This window comes from Corella eumyota, chromosome 3, assembly GCF_963082875.1.
Source record: "Corella eumyota chromosome 3, kaCorEumy4.1, whole genome shotgun sequence".
Taxonomy (NCBI): Eukaryota; Metazoa; Chordata; class Ascidiacea; order Phlebobranchia; family Corellidae; genus Corella; species Corella eumyota.
This window is the reverse complement of record NC_137492.1, coordinates 17,087,328-17,108,246: the sequence shown is the minus strand read 5'-3', so window position 1 is coordinate 17,108,246 and position 20,919 is coordinate 17,087,328. Positions and strand designations below refer to the sequence as shown.

General features: G+C 32.3%; 2 protein-coding genes across 2 annotated transcripts; one reads left to right on the top strand and one right to left on the bottom strand.

Moving 5' to 3' along the window:
• Positions 1–598: 598 nt before the first annotated feature.
• Positions 599–6,992, top strand: LOC145746464 (urocanate hydratase-like). Its single transcript, XM_082564753.1, has 15 exons — positions 599–750; positions 913–1,043; positions 1,226–1,319; positions 1,392–1,451; positions 1,593–1,716; positions 2,267–2,419; positions 2,803–2,927; positions 3,014–3,165; positions 3,241–3,420; positions 3,856–4,041; positions 4,265–4,382; positions 4,481–4,630; positions 5,013–5,136; positions 5,488–5,669; positions 6,052–6,992. Exons 1-15 carry the CDS (start codon positions 622–624, stop codon positions 6,193–6,195), a joined length of 2,052 nt encoding a protein of 683 aa, XP_082420879.1. The 5' UTR covers positions 599–621; the 3' UTR covers positions 6,196–6,992.
• On the bottom strand, positions 6,620–20,142 carry LOC145746463 (uncharacterized). Its single transcript, XM_082564752.1, has 24 exons — positions 20,018–20,142; positions 19,612–19,719; positions 19,378–19,526; positions 18,783–18,878; positions 18,463–18,627; positions 18,103–18,240; positions 17,092–17,210; positions 16,794–16,973; positions 16,604–16,701; positions 16,246–16,518; positions 15,688–15,872; positions 14,960–15,103; positions 14,604–14,887; positions 13,973–14,167; positions 13,020–13,168; positions 12,883–12,954; positions 12,447–12,574; positions 12,284–12,373; positions 12,109–12,184; positions 9,103–11,821; positions 8,430–8,617; positions 7,912–8,041; positions 7,634–7,836; positions 6,620–7,327 (listed from the first exon to the last, which is right to left on the bottom strand). Exons 1-24 carry the CDS (start codon positions 20,124–20,126, stop codon positions 7,152–7,154), a joined length of 6,174 nt encoding a protein of 2,057 aa, XP_082420878.1. The 5' UTR covers positions 20,127–20,142; the 3' UTR covers positions 6,620–7,151.
• Between the last annotated feature and the right edge of the window lie 777 nt (positions 20,143–20,919).

The following is a 20,919-nucleotide window of genomic DNA, read 5'->3' as shown; positions in this document are numbered from 1 at the left end:
CTAACAGCCTTACTCAAAGTCTTTTCCTTATAAAATTGAAATGACTTTATTTTCAAGTAATTGTAAATACCAAGTGTATTGACTGAACACCTACGCATACAAATGATCTGTTTTCGTGAAAAGGTAACTTAAATTTAAAACCGCTTTCGGAGTTTATATAATTACGTAACTCTACGGAATCTAGCCATGGCGTTAGCGCAATTTATGGTTGACTGGACTTAACCCTAAAAAATAAGTAGCGAAAAAATGTTTTGCGAAATCTTGTTATGTAATAATCATTACATTTTGTAGAAACAGTCTAATTATTTTGAACAAGAATTTGTGTTAAAATAGTTAGGCAGGTGTAATAAGGTTTAAATACTTTAAAAATGGTTTTAATTGTTTATTGGTACAGTTAAATAAATAATTGAATATTAAAATTTAATATAGTAAGGCCAAAATCGATAGAAACAAAATATTTAATTTAATATAAAATTCAGTCGTGCATGAAAGGTTTTGATTGGTCAGATACGCGCCATAAAACAGCTGACTTAAGATGTAAACAATAACAAACAAAATATCAAATTATTTTGACCTTTTTCGAAACTTATTGTAGGATTTTAGGTTTAGATTAACGTTATTATGGATGCTAAATTTGCTGCCCAACTAACCCAAGGTATTCCAGAGCCACTTCCTTTTCTAAAACCCCGTGACGATTCTATTCCACATGCACCATTCCGAAACAACAAATTATCTAATAAACAAAAAAAGGTTTAAATCTATTTATACTTCAGTTTTTAATATGTACAGTAATTAATACATTTTAGTAGTAACCAAGCTATTTTATGATATAGATATAACTTTTGAATTAAGTTTTTTGTTTTTTTTGTATTATTTTTTTTAATTTATAGTTTTTAATTTTTTTATTTCCAGGTTGCAATAACTAATGCACTCAGATATTTTCCATCTAAATATCACAAGGAATTAGCATCCGAATTTGCTGCTGAACTTGCAAATTATGGACACATTTACATGTACAGACTTATCCCAGATTTTGTTATTAGGTAAAATAATTTAATACCAATAAAAAGGCTTAAAATAGTATAACAATATTTACACATTGTTATTTATTCTTAATATGAAAAAGGATAATTTAACAGCCTAACTATACAGTAACTTTTAAAGCGTCCTATAGGGTAACAGCTAAAATATGAAATGTTAAACATATGATTTATTTAATTTTTAGAGCCTATTCAATTGACAGTTATAAATGTAAATGTAAGCATGCTGCAGCTATTATGGTTATGATTATGAATAATCTAGACCATAGAGTAGCACAGGTAAGAATATATTTCTAATTTCAAAACCAAACATTTTTTAATAATTTTGTTTTAAATTTTTTTTCTTTTCAGTTTCCACATGAGCTAGTAACATATGGGGGTAATGGACAAGTGTTAAGCAACTGGGCACAGGTAAAATAAACAAAAAAAATCCAATTTAAAATAGTTAACATTCATGGAAATAAATTAGACAATATTTTGTAACTTTACCAGCTGCAAAATAGACTTAAACTGACTTTTTTTACATTTGGCTGATTTTTTTGTTTTATACAGTTTTGGATATTAATGAAGTATTTAAGTGTAATCAACAATGAACAAACGTTAGTGATGTGTTCAGGTCATCCTCAAGGTTTATTTCCAAGCAATAAATCAGCTCCGAGGCTTGTTATAACAAACGGTAATGTCTTTAATACATAGTGAGCTATATACCAAATATTTAAAGAGTATTTTTTTGTATATATCTTTATCTTCGATGTGGGAAAGTCAAATGCGCGACTTAAACATAGAGTAACATCAGTAACTACGACCGAGTCTCGAGTCACCTGTGGCAGTTTGGGATATAATAGATTATAATTGCCCAGTAATTATGCTGTTGATTAAGTGTTGGCTCAGCAGAGTTCATACCGTTTTAGTGCCTTATTCAAGGGTGCTACAGCATGAGATCAGTGGGGATTGAACCCACGACCCCATGGTGGTGTAGCAAGTGTTCTTACCACTACACCACGCTGGCTTAAAAAACTAAAATAAAAACTCTATGTTTAGGTCGTGAATTTGACCTTCCCACATCGAGGATAAAGATTTAAGATTTATTTATTGACTAATGACCTTTAAAAACAAATATATTTCAATTTTTCTTATATTTTTTCAGGTTAAAAACCAACTAGTCCTTTTCTTATATTAAGCTTTAATTTATAATCACGTCACTTTATTTACTGACCAATCTATAGGAATGGTTATACCTAATCACTCATCACAATCTGATTATGATGAAATGTTTGCAATGGGAGTAAGCATGTATGGACAAATGACGGCTGGAAGTTACTGTTATATTGGGCCTCAAGGAATAGTGCATGGTACCACTATAACTGTTATGAACGCAGGTAAGTTAAAAAGTTTTAAATTATCCTTTATTATAATACAACAATTTATAAAAAGAGGGTTTAGAATATAATAAAAACATTTGGTAAACTACATGAGGTCGTGGGTTCAATCCCCACTGTTCTCATACTGTAGCGCCCTTGAGTAAGATGCTATAAAAGGTTAGAACTCTTGCTGAGCCAACACTTAATCAGCAGCTTAATTATTAAGTAATTGTTTTCTTTATTATCCCAAACTGACAAGGGTAACTCAAGACTGGGTCAGGGTAGTTGGTGTTACTCTATGTTTAGGTCGTGAATTCGACCTTCCCACATCGAGGATAAAGATTTACATAAAAAATGTTAATATATGTCTCTATTATCTCAACGCTTATTTTTTATTTTAGGTCGCAAATATCTTGGTGTTAATAGCTTAAAGGGGAAGGTTTTTGTTACAAGTGGATTAGGTGGAATGAGTGGAGCCCAGGCCAAAGCTTCAGTGATTGCTGGTTGTGTTGGGGTAATTGCTGAGGTAAAATTATTGTGTTTCTATAGACATAATGGGAGGTATAGTATAATATAGAAGTGTACAAAAATTTAAAATATTTTTTTTAACAGATTGATGAAACTGCATTGAACAAGAGATATAAGCAAGGTTGGGTGTTAAGGAAGACTGCAGATCTTGATGAGCTTGTGAGGATGATCCGAAAGAGCAAAGAGGAAGGAGAGTCGACAAGTATTGGTTACCATGGAAACATAGTCGACTTATGGTAAGTCAGTAAAACTAAAAATGCAAATCTTACAAAGCATTCATTTTTACAAATTTTGGTTAAAATATCTTTAAGGGAACACCTTGCACAGTTATACACAGAAACTGGGGAGAATTTAGTGGAGTTGGGTTCTGATCAGACTTCCTTACATAACCCTTACAATGGAGGTTACTATCCTGTTGGGATATCTTTCGATGAGGCACAAAATATTATGAAGAAAAATCCGACCGAATTTAAAAGACTAGTCCAAGAATCGTAAGCAAAATTTATTTAAAAACTTTACAAAATTTAACATACAAAATATATAACACTCTATCTTTTTGAAAATAAAGCCGGCAGCGTGGTGTAGTGGTAAGAACACTTGCTACACCACTCATGAGGTCGTGGGTTCAATTCCTACTGCTCTCATGCTGTAGCGCCCTTAACTAAGGCACTATAAACGGTACAAACTCCTGCTGAGCCAGCACTTAATCAGCAGCATAATTACCGGGAAATTATAATCTTTATAATATCCCAAACTGCCACAGGCAACTCGAGACTGGGTCGGAGTAACTGATGTTACTCTATGTTTAAGTCGCGCATTCAACTTTCCCACATCGAAGATAAAGATATAAACAAAAAAAAATTAAAAACCAACTGCCTTAGTAAAGCAAAGTTACTTACAAAAATTGCATTTTTTTGTTTTTTTAGTCTTAGAAGGCATGCAAAAGCGATAAACATCTTATCAAAAGGCGGCATGTACTTCTGGGATTATGGTAATGCATTTTTATTGGAAAGTAAAAATGCAGGTGCTGATGTTTTGAAAGAAGGAGTCACGATAGAAAATGCTGGGACAACTGATTTTAAATTTCCATCTTACGTACAACATATTATGGGGTATAAATATAAATTTTATACCTATATATAATAAAGCTTAAGGAGCATTATGTACAAATGTGTGTATGTAGGTCTAATTTATAAATGTTCAAAATATAAAAAATACTTTTTAACATAGTGATAAATAACGAATCATGGGCAAATATTGGTTGCAAGTCATTATGCTGAAAAAATTTTCAGATAAAAAAATTTTTTATAATTTTATATTAATATTTATGTAAAGTGATATTTTTTCGCTTGGTTTTGGGCCATTTCGATGGGTTTGTACATCATGTGACCCTAAAGATCTTCAACAAACTGATCAAATAGCAGAGCAAGTTATTACTAAGTTAATGGAAAAGGTAAGTTCACAAAAATTAGTATATTTATACAAATTTCAAAATAATTTTAATATTCATCACCAATAAATAATAAAAAATTAAAATTTCTGCTTTTTTAGGCTTCGTCTGATCTGGTCAAACAACAATATGCTGACAATATTAAATGGATTAAAGAGGCAGGATCACATAACCTAGTTGTTGGATCACAAGCCAGAATACTTTATTCTGACCAGGAAGGCAGAATTGCTATTGCTACCGCTTTTAATGAAGTATGGTTACTAACACACAAAGTGCCTTTAGTTATTTATTTTTTTTGTATATATCTTTATCCTCGATGTGGGAAAGTCGAATGCGCGACTTAAACATAGAGTAACATCAGTTACTCCGACCCAGTCTCGATTTGCCTGTGGTAGTTTGGGATATTATAGATTATAATTGCCTGATAATTATACTGCTGATTGATTGCTGGCTCAGCAGGAGTTCAGACCGTTTATAGCACCTTACTCGAAGGCACTACAGCATGAGAACAGTAGAAATTGAACCCACAACCTCATGTGTGGTGTAGCAAGTGTTCTTACCACTACACCACGCTCCCGGTTATTCTATAAAAAAAATTAGGCACCGAGATTAAATGAAATTTGTGCACTTTAGGCAGTTAAAAATGGTCAGATTACTGCACCAGTTGTGTTAAGTAGAGACCATCACGATGTTAGTGGAACTGACAGCCCATTTAGGGAGACGTCGAACATATATGATGGCTCAGTGTTTTGTGCCGGTAATGTAATACTAGTTTTTTTTTCTTGTTTAAATTTTTATCCTCGATGTGGGAAGGTCGAATGTGCGACCTAAACATAAAGTAACATCAGTTACTCCGACCCAGTACCGAGTTGCCTTTAGCAGTTTGGGATATTATATAGATTATAATTGCCCGGCAATTATGCCGTGATTAAGTGCTGGCTCAGTAGGAGTTTATACCGTTTATAACACCTTACTCAAGGGCACTACAGAGGAATTATTTTTAAAAAAAATATTTTTTTATTTAAAAATTCGTGTAGGCATGCTCATAAGTCAACTAACTACTAATTTTTTTATATAAAAACCAAATCCCTAATCAATTTTTTTACAGATATGTCGGTTCAGAATTGCATTGGGGACTCATTTAGAGGGGCAACATGGGTTGCATTACACAATGGGGGTGGGGTAGGTTGGGGTGAGGTGATAAACGGGGGTTTTGGGTTAGTTTTAGATGGAACTGATGAAGCAGAATACAAAGCAAAACTAATGTTAGGATGGGACGTTAGCAATGGGGTAAGTTAAAACAGGTTTTTTTGAACTAGAAAGTGTAATTTTACGTTAAACACCCAATTTGTGTTTTTGTATATATATTTATCCTCGATGTGGGAAAGTCGAATGCGCGACTTAAACATAGAGTAACATCAGTTACTCCGACCCAGTCTCGAGTTGCCTGTGGCAGTTTAGGATATTATAGATTATAATTGCCTGATAATTATGCTGCTGATTAAGTGCTGGCTCAGCAGGGGTTTATACCATTTATAGCGCCTTACTCAAGGGTGCTACAGCATGAAAGCAGTGGGGGTTGAACCATCGACCCTATGGTGGTGTAGCAAAGGTTTTTACTACTACACCATGCTCTCGGCATGTATAAATTAAATCTACGTATATTTACAAGGTTGCAAGAAGAGCATGGGCTGGTAATAACCACGCTGTTAAAACCATAAAACAAGCGATGAAGGCCAACAAAAACTTGACAGTAACAGTTCCATATTCAGTTGATGATGACAACATTTTAGAAGATGCACTCAAAAATTGCTGAATCATGTACAGTTTAAAGCTTTTACTAACCCATTGTCAAGGTGTATTTATAAATGCTGTCGCACATATCAAAATTTTATAAAAATTCTTTTTATATTAATATTAAGTGTAATAGTAGTTTAACAGCAGGAATTAAATTTTATGCAGTGATTTCAAGCTACATTTTCTTTTTAAATCATACAGTATACCATTACCTTTTTGCTAATTCTTTTGTGATATATATATGCATTTTTACTATATTTACCATCATGCCTATTGTTTAACACAATCTTATATTGCTAAATAACCTTTTGTTTATGTTTTTAACTTTTTTTAACACAAATATAAAATCTAACATGTTTAGTTAACAATTTGTTTAAGTAATTTAAAGGTAAATTATTTTTTCTACAAACTTAATAGATCACTTTATACTAGTTTGCTTTTTAAAAGGCTTTGTTTTATTTAGAGTTGAAAAACGAAATAACAATATTAACAGTTTAGTTAGTTAGTAAGTAACGTGAAATTGTGCAAAATTTTTTTGGAATGTAGCGAGTACATAATGCTATGGCTCTTTATTAAAAATAAACTTTTTTGAGCATTTGTATCAGATAAAACTTCATTTTGAATCAATTATCCTTGTCAAAAATTTTGCCAACTTTAATAAATTTTCAATTGATTTTGAATGTTAAGTAAATAAAACAACGAACGCCTTCTTCCAGCAAAAACCCAAGATCTTTTGAAATGATTTTGTTTTTTTGGATTAAAAAAAATTAAAACAATACCTTAGGTAAATTTTAAATTGTAGAAATTAGAAAAAAGCAGGGTCTAAAGATGATGAAATTAATCAAAAATTTTGTTTCGTACCAACATGAAAAGTTTTAAAAAAGATAGAATATAACCAGACAAACAACAAAAAAAACCTCCTAATACCATTAAGGCAATGTCCTATTGCCCTATGTTAATGATTCTACCAAAAAACTAAAGCATTTCATAATTTGGGGCTGTATAAAGCTTTATAAGAGGACTATATGGACTTTTTTCAACCGCTTTTAATGATTTCTCTTCTGCTAGAACTTGGACGAAATCTCTCGTTGTTGTGACAACTACTCCAGCTTTTTGGATTTTTTGCCATTGCTCAATCTCAGTATTTTCTTCTAGTTAAAAAGAATTTGGAATATAATTAAGGGTTAAATTAGAAAGTATGCTGTAAAAATAAGGTTATATAGCCTTTGTGTTATATTAGTTTATCCTTGATGTGGAAGACAACTTAACAGCCTAATCATTAGGTAGTTTTCGTTACTCTAGAGTTTTAGATATTATTGACCATGTATATTGCCTTATTAATAACCTGCCATACATTTAAGGGGCTGCAGACTGTAAGTATCATTACTTGCTTTGATATTTTTTAAATGATAAAAAAATTAAAAATGGCAACTATCCTAAAAAAACAATTTACTCACCAGTTAATACAATAACGTGTCGAACGAAATGTAATTCTTTGATCTGCATATTAGTGGCTACATTATAAACCTCACTGGCATTCAATTCCTCATTATTTGTAACATCACTTGTTAGTATTTTAATAATATTTGGATTTTTTTCCAAGGTTTCAGTGATAATTTTAGCATGGTATTGTAGGTTTGTTGAGTAGAATACATTTGTGCTGTAAAAAGATTTCATTTTAAATTTATGATCTTTTGAAATTCAGGATTTGATCATTTTTTTGTTATACTTGTACCTTGCATTTTTTATTTGATCAATTACATGCTGGTGTATAGCAACTCTCCAAACATTAATTTTCATCGAAGTTTCTGGATTGGTGTAGTAACCACAATGTGACATCCACTTTAGCAGTTCGGAAAACAACACTACAAAAAAACAATAAAATATAAAAATTTGAGCATTAAAAAAAATTATATAAAAATTTCAAATAATGTAATAAACTAAACTAGCACCGGCAACGTGGTGTAGTGCTAAGAACTCTTGCTACACCACACATGAGGTCGTGGGTTTAATCCCCACTAATCTCATGCTGTAGCACCCTTGAGTAAGGCACTATAAACGATATGAACTCCTGCTGAGCCAGCACTTAATCAGCAGCATAATTATCGGGCAATTATAATCTCTATAATAACCCAAACTGCCACACGCAACTCGAGACTGGGTCCGAGTAATTTATGTTACTCTATGTTTAAGTCGCGCATTCGACTTTCCCACATCAAGGATAAAGATACATACAAAAAAAAAAAAACTTACTTATATTGTTAAGTACAACCTTAGCAGAGATTGGCACTAGTATTCCATATTCACCACTCATAATGTTAGTGTACTTGTTTAAAGAAGCATCTAACTCCGTGCTTGCACACATAAATTGTACTTTGGTGCCTGCACATTTGAGTAATGGTAAATATGGAACATCGGCAAAAAAATTTACATCTTCTGATCTGCAAAATAAATTTAAATTTGTCAAATTTTTTGTTTGTAGATTTTAATTATAAATTATATACCGTTAGTTTATGTAATTTTTTAAAGTTTAATCTTACTTTTACTACATTTTAGTATGTTTGTACAAGGCGTTATTGTATTTATTTAAAGACACAGAAAGTGGTTTATTATCTAAGCCAACAACTTAAGACCTAAACTAAATAAAGAGAGTAAGAATAGTGTTCAAAACTGTTTCCCTACATAAGGTCCTGGGTTCCATCCCCACTGCTCCCATGCTGTGGTGCCCTCGAGTAAGGCACAATTAAGGGTATGAACTGCTGATACTTAATCAGCAGATTAATTATCGGGAAAATATATTCTATAATATTCCAAACGGCCAAAAACAACTTGAGATTATAACTTGAGATCTATGTTTAGGTTAGGAAATCGACATTTTCAGATCGATGATAAAATATGTAAAAAAAAACATAAATAACAAAATTACCTTATAACTATCCAAAGACTGCCTGGCGGTAGAATCTCGTCCAAAATTTCCGCTGTCATTTTAAAATCAATCCTGGATTTAAGCTTTTCAGAAATTTGTTTTAAGGTAAATTGTACGCCACCTGCTCCTTCCAGTAATACATTTATTGCGGCACAATCCAAATGCTCAGTTGGGTCAAAAACATAAAAATAATGGGGCTCGGGCTTTTGGTTTCCATTGCTGGGTTTTACCAGTGCAATTGGGGCTACAGGGGGCTTTTTGTCCACTGAAGTTGGGTGAATTTTGAGGAGAACTTTTTCTGGCTTTGGTTGTTTGTTTAGTTCTTTCTCTTTAAGTATTTTGGTAGATTTTTGCTTGGTTTGAGATTTAATTGAATCCGACTTTTTCTTTTTGGAAACTTCTACATTTTTTAACTTTTTAAAATGATCTTGACTTTTTTCTTTAATTATCAAATTTTCGTTTTGATCTTTAAATGCTTTCGGCTCAGCATTTTTGCTAGTTGAGGCCTTAATCTGAGATAGTGGAGCAATAGTAGGAAACAAAGACAATTTATCATTAATCTCATTGGCATTGTAAGTATCATCTAAAGTAGGTGTGTTAGTATCTCTCGCGAAATCAACAACTTCTGTATTCAAGGACATTACATCACTTTGAATTATATTTCCTTCTGGATTCAAAATGTAAGGATTTTGTTGAACAATTGGAGTAATAGATGTTGTTGGAATATCTCTATGCATTTGTTTTAAAGATTTTTCCGGTTTCGGCAAATTAATTGTCTCAAGAATACTCATTGATAGTTGAGCAGCATTTTGGGTCACATCCTTAGAAGATTCTTCGTTTTTTTCAGTTTCAGATTTTTCTGGTTCTTTTTTGCTGTCTATTTCTTTTACCTGTAAACTTTTGGGTTTAGGAGCAGGGATAATGCCGGGTTTGCGAAGCTGTAAAGCCAACTCGAGGAGTTTTGTTGACAGAATATCGGCGGATTGTCCAGTAACACTTTCACCTTTACCGACCGTGCTTAAAATATTTTGTATCTCAGAAATAACTCCGTCGGCATTCTCAGAATTTTGAGAATTATCCTCTTTTTCCAAGGTTTTTATTTTACTTGGTTTTGGTTCTGCAGAAACAGAAGCTTCATCTTTCAGGTCTTCTTTTAATTTTGGTGAATTTTTGACCAAATTTGGCGAACGGTTTGGCAAAGTTTTTTGATCTTCACATTTTTCGAGTAAAATCTCGACGTCAGATTTTAGTTTCTCGTCGGTTAATTTTAGGTTCTCCTTTCTTTTACCTTTGTTTTTGTGCAGCAAACTCTTAATTCTATCAATATCAGAACTAGAAAACACGTTCAACAAATCAGAAGCAGGCTTTTTCACAACTTTTTTCTCAGTCAAACCTGGCTCAATTTTTTTCGTTTTTTCTTCGAAATTCTTATTTTCCTCTGTGATTTTCGGAATGTTCAAATTATGCACGGTCGTCTTAAAATTGCTAAAATCATCACCGATTCTGTCACGCCAAGACTTACGCTCCTCTCCAAAGTTAACTTTCACGGTGAATTTATCCCCTCCCAAGTCTGAGGTGCTAGGCTGATTTTTGTTTAAAGAAGATAAAAACGAACTAGAACTGTAAGAAGAAAATAACGGCTTGAAAGTAACAGGGGTGCTATCTGTTGTAGTAATTGCCGTATCTTGGTTGTGGGTAACCATTGTTTCGGTGTTGGGGATATGCCACAACCCGCCGCGCTGTGAGGGTGTTAAAACGGGGCCGGGGAAATGTTTCTGGCAATCTTTGAGGATGTGCTTCAACTCTGCGACTGTTAAATCCTTCCTGGGGGTGTCTCTGGGGACGCCAGGGGGGGTGCTCCCTGTTCCTCTCAGGATACCAGTGCTCGGGGCTTGGCCTTGGGGGGCCTTGGTGTCGGGGGAAATAAGCTTGTCGATTGACCCTGGGTTCAAACCGAGCCTGAGGACTAACTGGCGAATAATTGTGGCCGCGCTCGGCGAAGTTTTGTCTTTTGGGAGGGCTTGACCAATCCCCAAGCTGCGATCTGTAATCCGAGGCCCTTGACCTGTGCTCGTACTCGCTATCCTGTCCGAAGTTGCCCCTTGGGGGCGATCTCTGCTTGATTTCACGCTGCTCCGGGTGGTATGGTGAGGTTTCGGCCCTTTGTGATGGGTAAGTTTTTTCGTACCGACTGTCTGGCGAGTATTGTGGGGACCTAGAGTGCCGGGGTCTTGTGGTTTTTTGATAAACTGGGGATTTACTTGGTTGATGTCTTTCCTGTGAAGATCTATCTTGGGAGTAACGCTGCCCCCTTTCCATGCTTTGCCGGGGTGAGGGTTCTTTCTGTAATGAGGTGGGGTACCGTTGCCTGTCACTGGGTGATTCGTGGTTGACATGTTGCCGCCGAATCGAGTGTTGATAACTGGAATAGGGGTCCCTCCTTTCTGGGGTGAAGTTTTGGGCCTCCTTTTGGCTGTAACCCCGGTTTTCAGGGGTGTGTTCATGTTGATTATAGGTGGGGGAGTATTGTTGGTTTTGGGGCACATGAAATTGCGTCGAATCGGGGCTGGCTTGGGGGGTATGGGGACTTTTGCTAGGGGTCCGAGATCGACCTCGGCGTCCTTGGGTAGGGCTGATGCTGCTTTCTGTGAAGGGGGAAAGCGATAACTCGGGAGGGGGAGGCGGGGCTGAGAATAAACTCCCCTCATCAAGCGGGGGTCTGTAAAAATGCAAAGTTTAAATTTTTATTTAGAAAGTTTTTTATTACTTTAAACATCCAAATTTCTACTAAAAAAGTGATTCTAATAAAGAGAATTTACCAATGCTAAGAAAAAGAACAGAATTAAAAAAAAAAGAAATAATTGCCATGTCCCAGACATTTTAACAATTAAAATTAAAACAAAAAATATTTCATGCTAAAAATTTGGGGTTCATATATTCAAAATCACTTGAGCATATGTAGAAAAAAACAACACAATCATTATTAAGCATACATGTTGTTTGGACCTTGTAGCTTGGCTGGTGTTGTTGTGTCTTCCTCGATTTCTTGTGAATCAGCAGACTCTGATATAGACATCGATGACTAAAAAAAATTTTGAAATAAAAAAAAATTTAAAATTTTTTAAAAAATTTTTTTTCAAGTTTTTGTTAAAAAAATTTGAAATTTTAGATGCATATTTACTGCGGTATTATCTGTAGTTTTTTCAGTTATTTCATTCATTATTCCTTTTAGGTTTTCGAATCCATTTTTATCAACAGTTTTCGCCAATACCTAATAAAAAAAATTCATCAAAAAATGAAAGAAGGAACACTAAAAAAAAAATTAAAACTAAAATTTTAAATACCTGTAACAATACAGCAGCATTTGCATCGGAACTGTTTTCCAACCCATTATTAGACTTATTATCTTTATCTTGTAATACATCAGCTAACAAGTTCGCAATATCGTTTAACTGCTGACTGTTTGCTGCAACTAAAAACAAAAAAAGAAGTTGTTTCAATTTTTTATACTTGGTATTGAAAGGTTAACCTTTATGGTCTAAACATAGAGTAACATTAGTCACCCCAACCCAGTCTTAAGTAGGCTGTGGCAGTATAGAATAATATTATTGATTACGAAAGTTAATTTGCTGATTATTTTTTGGCTTAACAGGATTTTGTGCGTTTATACCTTACTTAAGGGTGCTATAGTTCTAAAGCAGTGAGGATTGAACCCAGGACGTTATGTAATGAAGCAAAGTAAATACAGATGTCTTAAATTAAAGCAAAACTAAAACTCACTGTTAGGAGTCGATGATGAAGCAAAACCACTGTCCCCACTCATTCCACCTTGTCCGGATATTGGTGAACCAACTAAAATGTAAAAAAAAAAATAAAAAAAAAAAATAATATAAAGTTTATTTTTTAATGTTACTTACCTCTTGCTGTCTCGTCGGTTTCGATTTTTCGTTGAGAGTTTGATGACATAATATCTTTGTTTTTGTCATTATTCTTCAAGTGTAAAACCTGTCGTACCCACAAGACTTTTTCTCTCTTCTTCTCTGATTCTTCTGTCTCTTCCCATGGACTTAATTGAAAAAATTTTCCACAAAAAATTATTAAAATTAAAAAAATTAACAAATTTAATATTCTAAGTTCTGTTACTGTATTATTTTTAACTCAATTTAAAACTAATTTATGCTGCTTATAAAATGACTAACACTATTTTAAAATGTATTTTCTGATTAAAATTTTGCAAATATGCAATTTTAAAAATCAAAACTTTTTTGAAATAGTCAATGTCTTACTTAATGTTACATAAAATTACATAACTTTACTCATACCAACTAATTTTGAAAAGGCCCTATTTATAAAATGATAGTGAAACAAAGAATATTAAAGATAGAAAAAAGAAAAACAATAAAAAAAAACTTTATATAAAAAAATCATATTTATATATTACAAAAAAAATTATATAAACTAAAAAACCAAATTGTTTTTGACAAGAGTAGATTCTTAGCTTTTTTTTGTATATATCTTTATCCTCGATGTGGGAAAGTCGAATGTGCGACTTAAACATAGAGTAACATCAGTTACTCCGACAAAGTCTTGAGTCGCCTGTGGCAGTTTGGGATATTATGGATTATAATTGCCCGATAATTATACTGCTGATTAAGTGCTGGCTCAGCAGGAGTTCGTACCGTTTATAGTGCCTTACTCGAGGGCGCAACAGCATGGAAGCAGCGGGGATTAAACCCACAACCTCATGTATGGTGTAGCAATTGTTCTTACCACTACACCACGCTGTCGGCCCTTATTTACATAATCCTTTATTCTTAATTTCGTATACGATCATTTAAATAGATATAAAAAATAAAAGGTAATCACTTACCCATGGATTGCTCTTAGCATTGACTTAATAGCAGGGTCACCATCACATGCATAAGGACAATCTTTATCAGTAGAAAAAGGGATTTGTTGTCGGAAATTAATTTTTACTTGATTTTCGATCTCAATATCAAAATTGTCGGCATCGAACCCGGGACCTCGATTTATTTGATGAGTCTTTTGATATCTCTGACTTATACTGTCATAATGAAATAGGAAATTTATACACTAGGATTTGCATATTTTTTGTTCCAAAATCCTAACAGTAAAAATGTAGTAAAGGTTTGTGGACAACATATATTTATTTATATGTTCAATTTTATACGTTTTTAAATAAAAAACCTGTTTTTATTGTGGGCAAATATTAGTTGCAAGTTGTAACTATAGTATGACAATTAAAATGCAGCCATAGGGTTGGCATTTAATTAGTATTTCCAGTAACCCTACTCTTAATCGTATAGTTAATAGTATAATTTTTTTCAATATCGTTAATTATACAGTCTGCTTAGCCTATATTTTTTTATACAAAACAGACATAAATACCAAAAAAAGTTCATGCTTTTTGACAAATAATAAAAAAACTAATATCACTCAATTAATTTTTAACAAAAAAAAAACAAAGTTGTCAAACTTACATAAAATCTGGGTGTAACATTAATTCCCTTGAATTATTTGCAGTCAACACTTCTTCAATTGGTTTAAAAGACGGTCTTAACAACTTAGTGGTTGGTTCTTTTAAAGATAAATCGACCGATGATTTCCGCTTGTCCGCCGATTGTGATGTCATAATTAAATCCTTTGATTTGTCTTCGTCGCTAAATTCATCGTCAGCACTGAATTGTGCCTCTTGCTCTCTTATGCTGCCTAGTGATAGACTTCCAGAGCGAGATATTTTTTGGGGTTTTGACGCAGCAGAAAACTAAGAAATTAAAAAAAATAAAAATTTGAAAATTTTCTTAAAATCCCATTTTTTAGACAATTTACTACTTACAGATGGTGTTAAATATTCCTGTCTATTCTGATTAGTTTGCGACCATAGTGCTCCGACCTTGCCCGAATATCTGTTCAACTCAAGTGGAATTTGGAAATAAGTTCCTTGACTTTTGTAATGGTTGTGCAGAAGTTTTTCAGAAGACTGCAAAAAAAAAATTATTCTAATATTTCCATTTTTTTTGTATATACCTTTATCCTCGATGTGGAAAAGTCGAAGGCGTGACTTAAACATAAAGTAACATCAGTTACTCCGACCCAGTCTCGAGTTGCCTGTGGCAGTTTGGGATATTATAGATTATAATTGCCCGATAATTATGCTGCTGATTAGGTGCTGCCTCAGCAAGAGTTTGTACCGTTTATAGCGCCTTACTCAAGGGCGCTAGAGCATGAGATCAGTGGGGATTGAACCAACGACCTCATGTGTGGTGTAGCAAGTGTTCTTACCACTACACCACGATGCCGATTTGATACCTATTTCTTTTATGTCAAAGCACTCTTAATTAAAGTGTTAAAAATTAATACAATCTCCTGCTAAGACCAATAACAAATATTTAGATTACCAATTTTACACTAAGACTAAATCCCTTGCTAAAGAACCTTAGAACTGGGGCTTGGGTAAACAGTTTACTAAGTATAATTGCGCTGTAAAGTAACCTCAATTTTAAGCTTTAAATTTTTTTACTAAAAAAAAAAAAAAAAAAAAAAACTATATGCCTATAAACCTACTTGTACTTTCTTGGTGTTCATATTAAGAGCTACAATCAATTTCGCTTGTTCGTCGATTGCCATTCCACCACATGCAGTGTTTGTATCAATATTCAGTTGGTTTAATTTATTCTGAAGTTCTTCAGAATATCGGTTTTCGATTTCTCTTTTCTTTCTTATGCCTAACACGTTGTTCACTTTGATGGCTAAAATTTAAAAAGAAAATTAATATTTTTAGGTTAGTTTTTTTGCATTGAAGATAAATATACTGGCGGCGTGGTGTAGTGGTCAAAACACTTTTTAAACTACATGAGGTCCTGGGTTAGATCCCCAGTGCTTTAATGCTGTATCACCCTTGAGTGAGGCGCTATATACGGTATGAACTTCAGCTAAGCCAGCACTTAATCAGCAGCATAATTATCGGGCAATTATAATCTATAGTATCCCAAACTGCCACAGGCAACTCAAGACTGGGTCGGAGTAACTAATGTTACTCTATGTATAGGTCGTGCATTAAAGATTCCCACAACGAGGGTAAAGATATATACAACAACAAATATTTATATATATATAACTTACTGTTAACATGAGATGTGAGGTTTTTTGGTGTAACTACAACAACATAAAGAAAATTCCGGCTCGACTTTTCAAGTTGTGGCATTGATAACCCCATTTTATTTACCGTCAGATCGCTGACAGGCAGCAAATAAACGCAAGCTGACATTTGCGTGGGTATGACAGCCACAGTGTCAGTTTGCACCAGGTATCCCATAAGCTGACGGAATTTCAAAGAACCACTGTCGTCCGACGGTACAAGTAGAAAAATGTTGTAATATCGGCCACGGTATATAACTAAAAAATAAATTTAATAAAAAGTTTTAATTAACTTTTATAAAATTTTTTAATTTTTTTAAATTCTACTTTGTCTATTTCTTACCGTTATTCTTTTTAGTAGTTTTGTTGAGTAAAGTGGGGGGTAAAAATTTTATGAGATTATCTAAAGGCATACAACTTTTCACATTCAAATTTCGACCCCTAAAATAAAAAAAAAAACATAAATTTAGAAAAAAAAGAACAATTTAAAATAATTATCGGCCAAATTTTGCAACATTTTAAACTTAACTTACAGAAACGCAAGGTTGGTGGCAGTGTCGAGACCAGACTTTAGTGCCACCGAACAAAATGTGCCACCTTTCACCAACAACTTGCCGCGCCACAAATAAAACAACATTGCATCGTCGACGTCGATTGATTTTTCTTTGTTAAATGTTGTTGAATCGACATAGGGTTCCATTGGAAAAGAAATACTAAAAAAACAAAATAAAATTTGTCAAAAATACAAAAATTTTTTACATTTTAAATTTAGGTAATTAACCTTATAAAATATAAATAATAATAAACTTTTTTATTTAAAAATTTTTTTACCTTTCTTTTCTTTTGATTTTGTTATCAAGGTTACTGTATCTAAATTGGATAACACAGTGTGGAACAATTTGACGCGGCCTCTTTACCATATCAATATCTCCATATTCATATAAGTAGTACTAGAAAAGGATATTATAAATTTTTTTTAGTATATTATCTTTATTTTCGATGTGGGAAAGTCAAATGCGCAACTTAAACATAGAGTAACATCAGTTACTCCGACCCAGTCTCGAGTTGCCTGTGACAGTTTGGGATATTATAGATTATAACTGCCCGATAATTATGCTGCTGATTAAGTAATTCTGTAAATTGTAATTCTGCTCTATATATATTTATGCTCAATAGTTAAAGTTTTTTGTTTCATTATGAGTAATAGACTCTCTATAAAGTCTAAAAATGTAGTATTTCCTGTTTCAAAAACAAAAAGTTATTGTGCATAGTACCATAGCTAATAAGATGCAATATAATTGGTGTAGTATCACACATTGTGAAGAAATATAAACAATTTATATATAATGTGAATGATAAATATATGTTTGTCCAATTTATTTGCTTAAAAAATAAATAAAATTGCCGTTGTTATGTATGGGTGAATTATTTATTTTTATTTTTTTTTGTATATATCTTTATCCTCGATGTGGAAAAGTCGAATGCGCGACTTAAACATAGAGTAACATCAGTTACTCCGACCCAGTCTCGAGTTGCCTGTGGCAGTTTGGGATATTATAGATTATAATTGCCCGGTAATTATACTGCTGAGTAAGTACTGGCTCAGCAGGAGTTCATACCGTTTATAGCGCCTTACTCAAGTGCACTATAGCATGAGATCAGTGGGGATTGAACCCACGACCCCACGTGTGGTGTAGCAAGTGTTCTTACCACTACACCACGCTGCCGGTCCATTATCACAGGCAAAAATGTTTGGCTAGTAAAAAAATAATTCTAACAGCCATTTTTGACTTGATGGCTGTTAGGTGCTAAATATTGTTTTTTTTTTTTTTTAATACAAACCTGTAGAGTTTGATACAATCGGGTGTGGGTTCCTTTCACAACATCAAGGGTTATTTTGGTGACATGGGAGTCAAATAAAGGGGTCGGTTCCTGGGTTGTAGTCGGGGTTTTACATTCGACTACCATCTTTGTTTTACCCTAAAATAAAAACATAATTTTATTTTTATTTTTGTAAATGTCTAGTTTTAAATAATGAATACAAATAAATGTTTAAATAAATTTAAAGTAGAATAATTAGTTTAAAAAAAATAGCTTAAGTAAGAGACCAAGGGTTTTGAAATTTTTTTTACGATTTGGTTGTGTCAGTTGGCCTTTTCACATAGAGGATAAATAAATAAAATAAAATCAACATTAAAATACCTTTATTATTTTGAACACAATGATATATCCCTTGTCATTGATCTCAAAACCTCCAGACTTGACAACATCAGCATGTTTGCAGACATAAACCCCCATTTCAGGTTTACCCAATGTTGAAAGAGCAGTATTTCCTATTTCTAGACCATTTTGGGAAATTCTTTCAACCTTGAAAAAAATAAAAAATATTTTTTAAATAATGAAATTTTTGTTTTTAGTATACAAAAAAAAATATAAATATTACATTATTTTATAAATTATACTAAATTTTAATTGCCGTTATCAAGATTGTATAAATTTTAGTCTTTTAATAATTAACTAACCTGATTTCTTGTAGTGACATAAAAATAAGCGAAAGTTTCGACTAAATCTTTTTCCAACCTACCTTCATCTTTCATGTCTTTTCTTTTTTCAACAAACTAAAAAAATAAAATATATATATATAATAAATTTTTTAATAAATTAAATTTAACATATATACATAATTGTGTACTTTTAATGAGCAAAAGTGGTCTTATAAAAAAAAATATTTATATATAAATACTCCTAATAAATACTGGCAGCATGGTGTAGTGGTAAGAACATTTGCTACACCACATGAGGTCATGGGTTTATTTCCCACTGCTCTCATGCTGTAGCGCCCTTAAGTAAGACAATATAAACGCTATAAATTCCTGCTGAGCCAGCTCTTAATCAGCAGCATAATTATTAGGCAATTATAATCTATAATATCTTAAACTGCTACAGGTAACTCGAGACTGGGTCGGAGTAACTAATGTTACTCTATGTTAAGGTCGCGCAATCGACCTTCCCCATCGAGGATAAATTTATATATACAATACAAAAAAATCATTTGGTATATTTATATGGTGAAAAATTTGATAATTTTGTAAAAATTTATATTTTTTGTTGTTTTACCTCCTTATGTAGATTTGGATTATGAACCATTTCAACTTTATCAATTTTCATTTTAGTTGAGGATTGAGGGTAAAAAAATGAGGATTTAATGGTTGGATAAATGGTGTGGGTAAATTCACGAGAATTTAAATGTAGTTCATTCAAAAGTTCTAAAAAAGTTAAGGCAAATTTATTTAAATAAAAATAGCAATTAATATAAAATTATTTGGTTTAAAAAATGTTTAATAAATTCACCTTTATTTTGTTGTTGTTCTTTTTTTCTTGGAATATGAAATGTTTTAAGTTTTTCAAAGTTATATTCATTTTCTTCTGTCTCCATATTATTATCATCAGTTGTTTTCCCTGAAAAAAAACAAAATTATTTTTGCATAAAAATGTAAAACAAATTATTTATAAAAATATACATACTAAATTAAACAAATAATATTGAAAATCCTTTATATTTTAACAGGAACTAAACCCTATATCTTATTTTTTGTTTAACAATATAAATTCATTGCTTTTGAGGATAAACAGAAAAATAAATATTAAATAAAAACAACCAGAATTTCATAATATAAATAATATATAAATGCTTATTGCTAGAACATGTTTTTTTTAATGGTTTTATTTGACAGAAAAAAATAAAAAATAATTTTACTTCTTGGTGTTTTGTTAATATTTGTAAGTTTTGTTTTTACTGAATTTGTTCTGCGCAAATTAGCGCCATTGCCGCCTAGTTTATCCATAATATTACTATATCTAAACATAAAATAGACTATAATTTTGTAAGATAATCTGTAACTAGTAACCTTTTTAAACACTATACTGCATTAAAGTTTTTTTTAAATATTGCAAAATTGACAAAAATGTTTTTGAAATTGCAATCACGCCTCTGGAAACGGTAAAGTTGTGACTAAATTGTGATCACATAGCTTAACCTTGTTTAAAGAGGTGTTTTAACTACACGCCAGCGAGGATAGTAATTTATTTTAACAGTTTATTATTTTAAAAATAAATCCAAATTGTTTAAATTTAAAATTACAATAGATATAATGCAAATTAGGTGTAAGTTATCACCCATTAAAAAAATAATAATTTATCCTAAAAAACACCCAACTACAATTTTAAAAATATTTTTTGTCATTATGTGTAATAACTGCAACAAATTAAGATCATTTAAAACCAAGATGATGTAATGTGCAACGGCAATAAATTAGGGTAAGAAATCAACACGTACAAATTTAAACATGACAGAATATTACATTAACTTGTTTATTGTATAGCCCTTTGAAGGTGCCTTTCATAATGACGTAATTTAGGTGACGTGCACTAACTAATCCCCCTAATATCTTAGGTTCGTTGCATTTGAAAAACGTATATAAGGAGACAAAGATGAATTCGATTTCAGTTTATGCTTAAAACAAATAAACAACATTAAAGAAAAACCAAAGTTTGTGCAAATGTTTTACGAAACGTAGCTTGCTCATTTTAGTTATTACAAAGCTTTGAAAGAATTGTTGACAGGCCAGAAAAGTGATAATTTTTATGTACAAATGCTCT

Coding starts and splice junctions, on each gene's coding strand:
- LOC145746463 (XM_082564752.1), bottom strand. CDS start 20,126: ATGTTTAGATATAGTAATATTATGGATAAACTAGGCGGCAATGGCGCT. Junction 18,628..18,782: donor ATGTCACTACAAGAAATCAG/GTTAGTTAATTA, acceptor ATTTTTTTCAAG/GTTGAAAGAATTTCCCAAAA. Junction 7,328..7,633: donor ACACGTTATTGTATTAACTG/GTGAGTAAATTG, acceptor CTTTTTAACTAG/AAGAAAATACTGAGATTGAG.
- LOC145746464 (XM_082564753.1), top strand. CDS start 622: ATGGATGCTAAATTTGCTGCCCAACTAACCCAAGGTATTCCAGAGCCA. Junction 3,166..3,240: donor GGAAACATAGTCGACTTATG/GTAAGTCAGTAA, acceptor AATATCTTTAAG/GGAACACCTTGCACAGTTAT. Junction 4,383..4,480: donor TTACTAAGTTAATGGAAAAG/GTAAGTTCACAA, acceptor CTGCTTTTTTAG/GCTTCGTCTGATCTGGTCAA.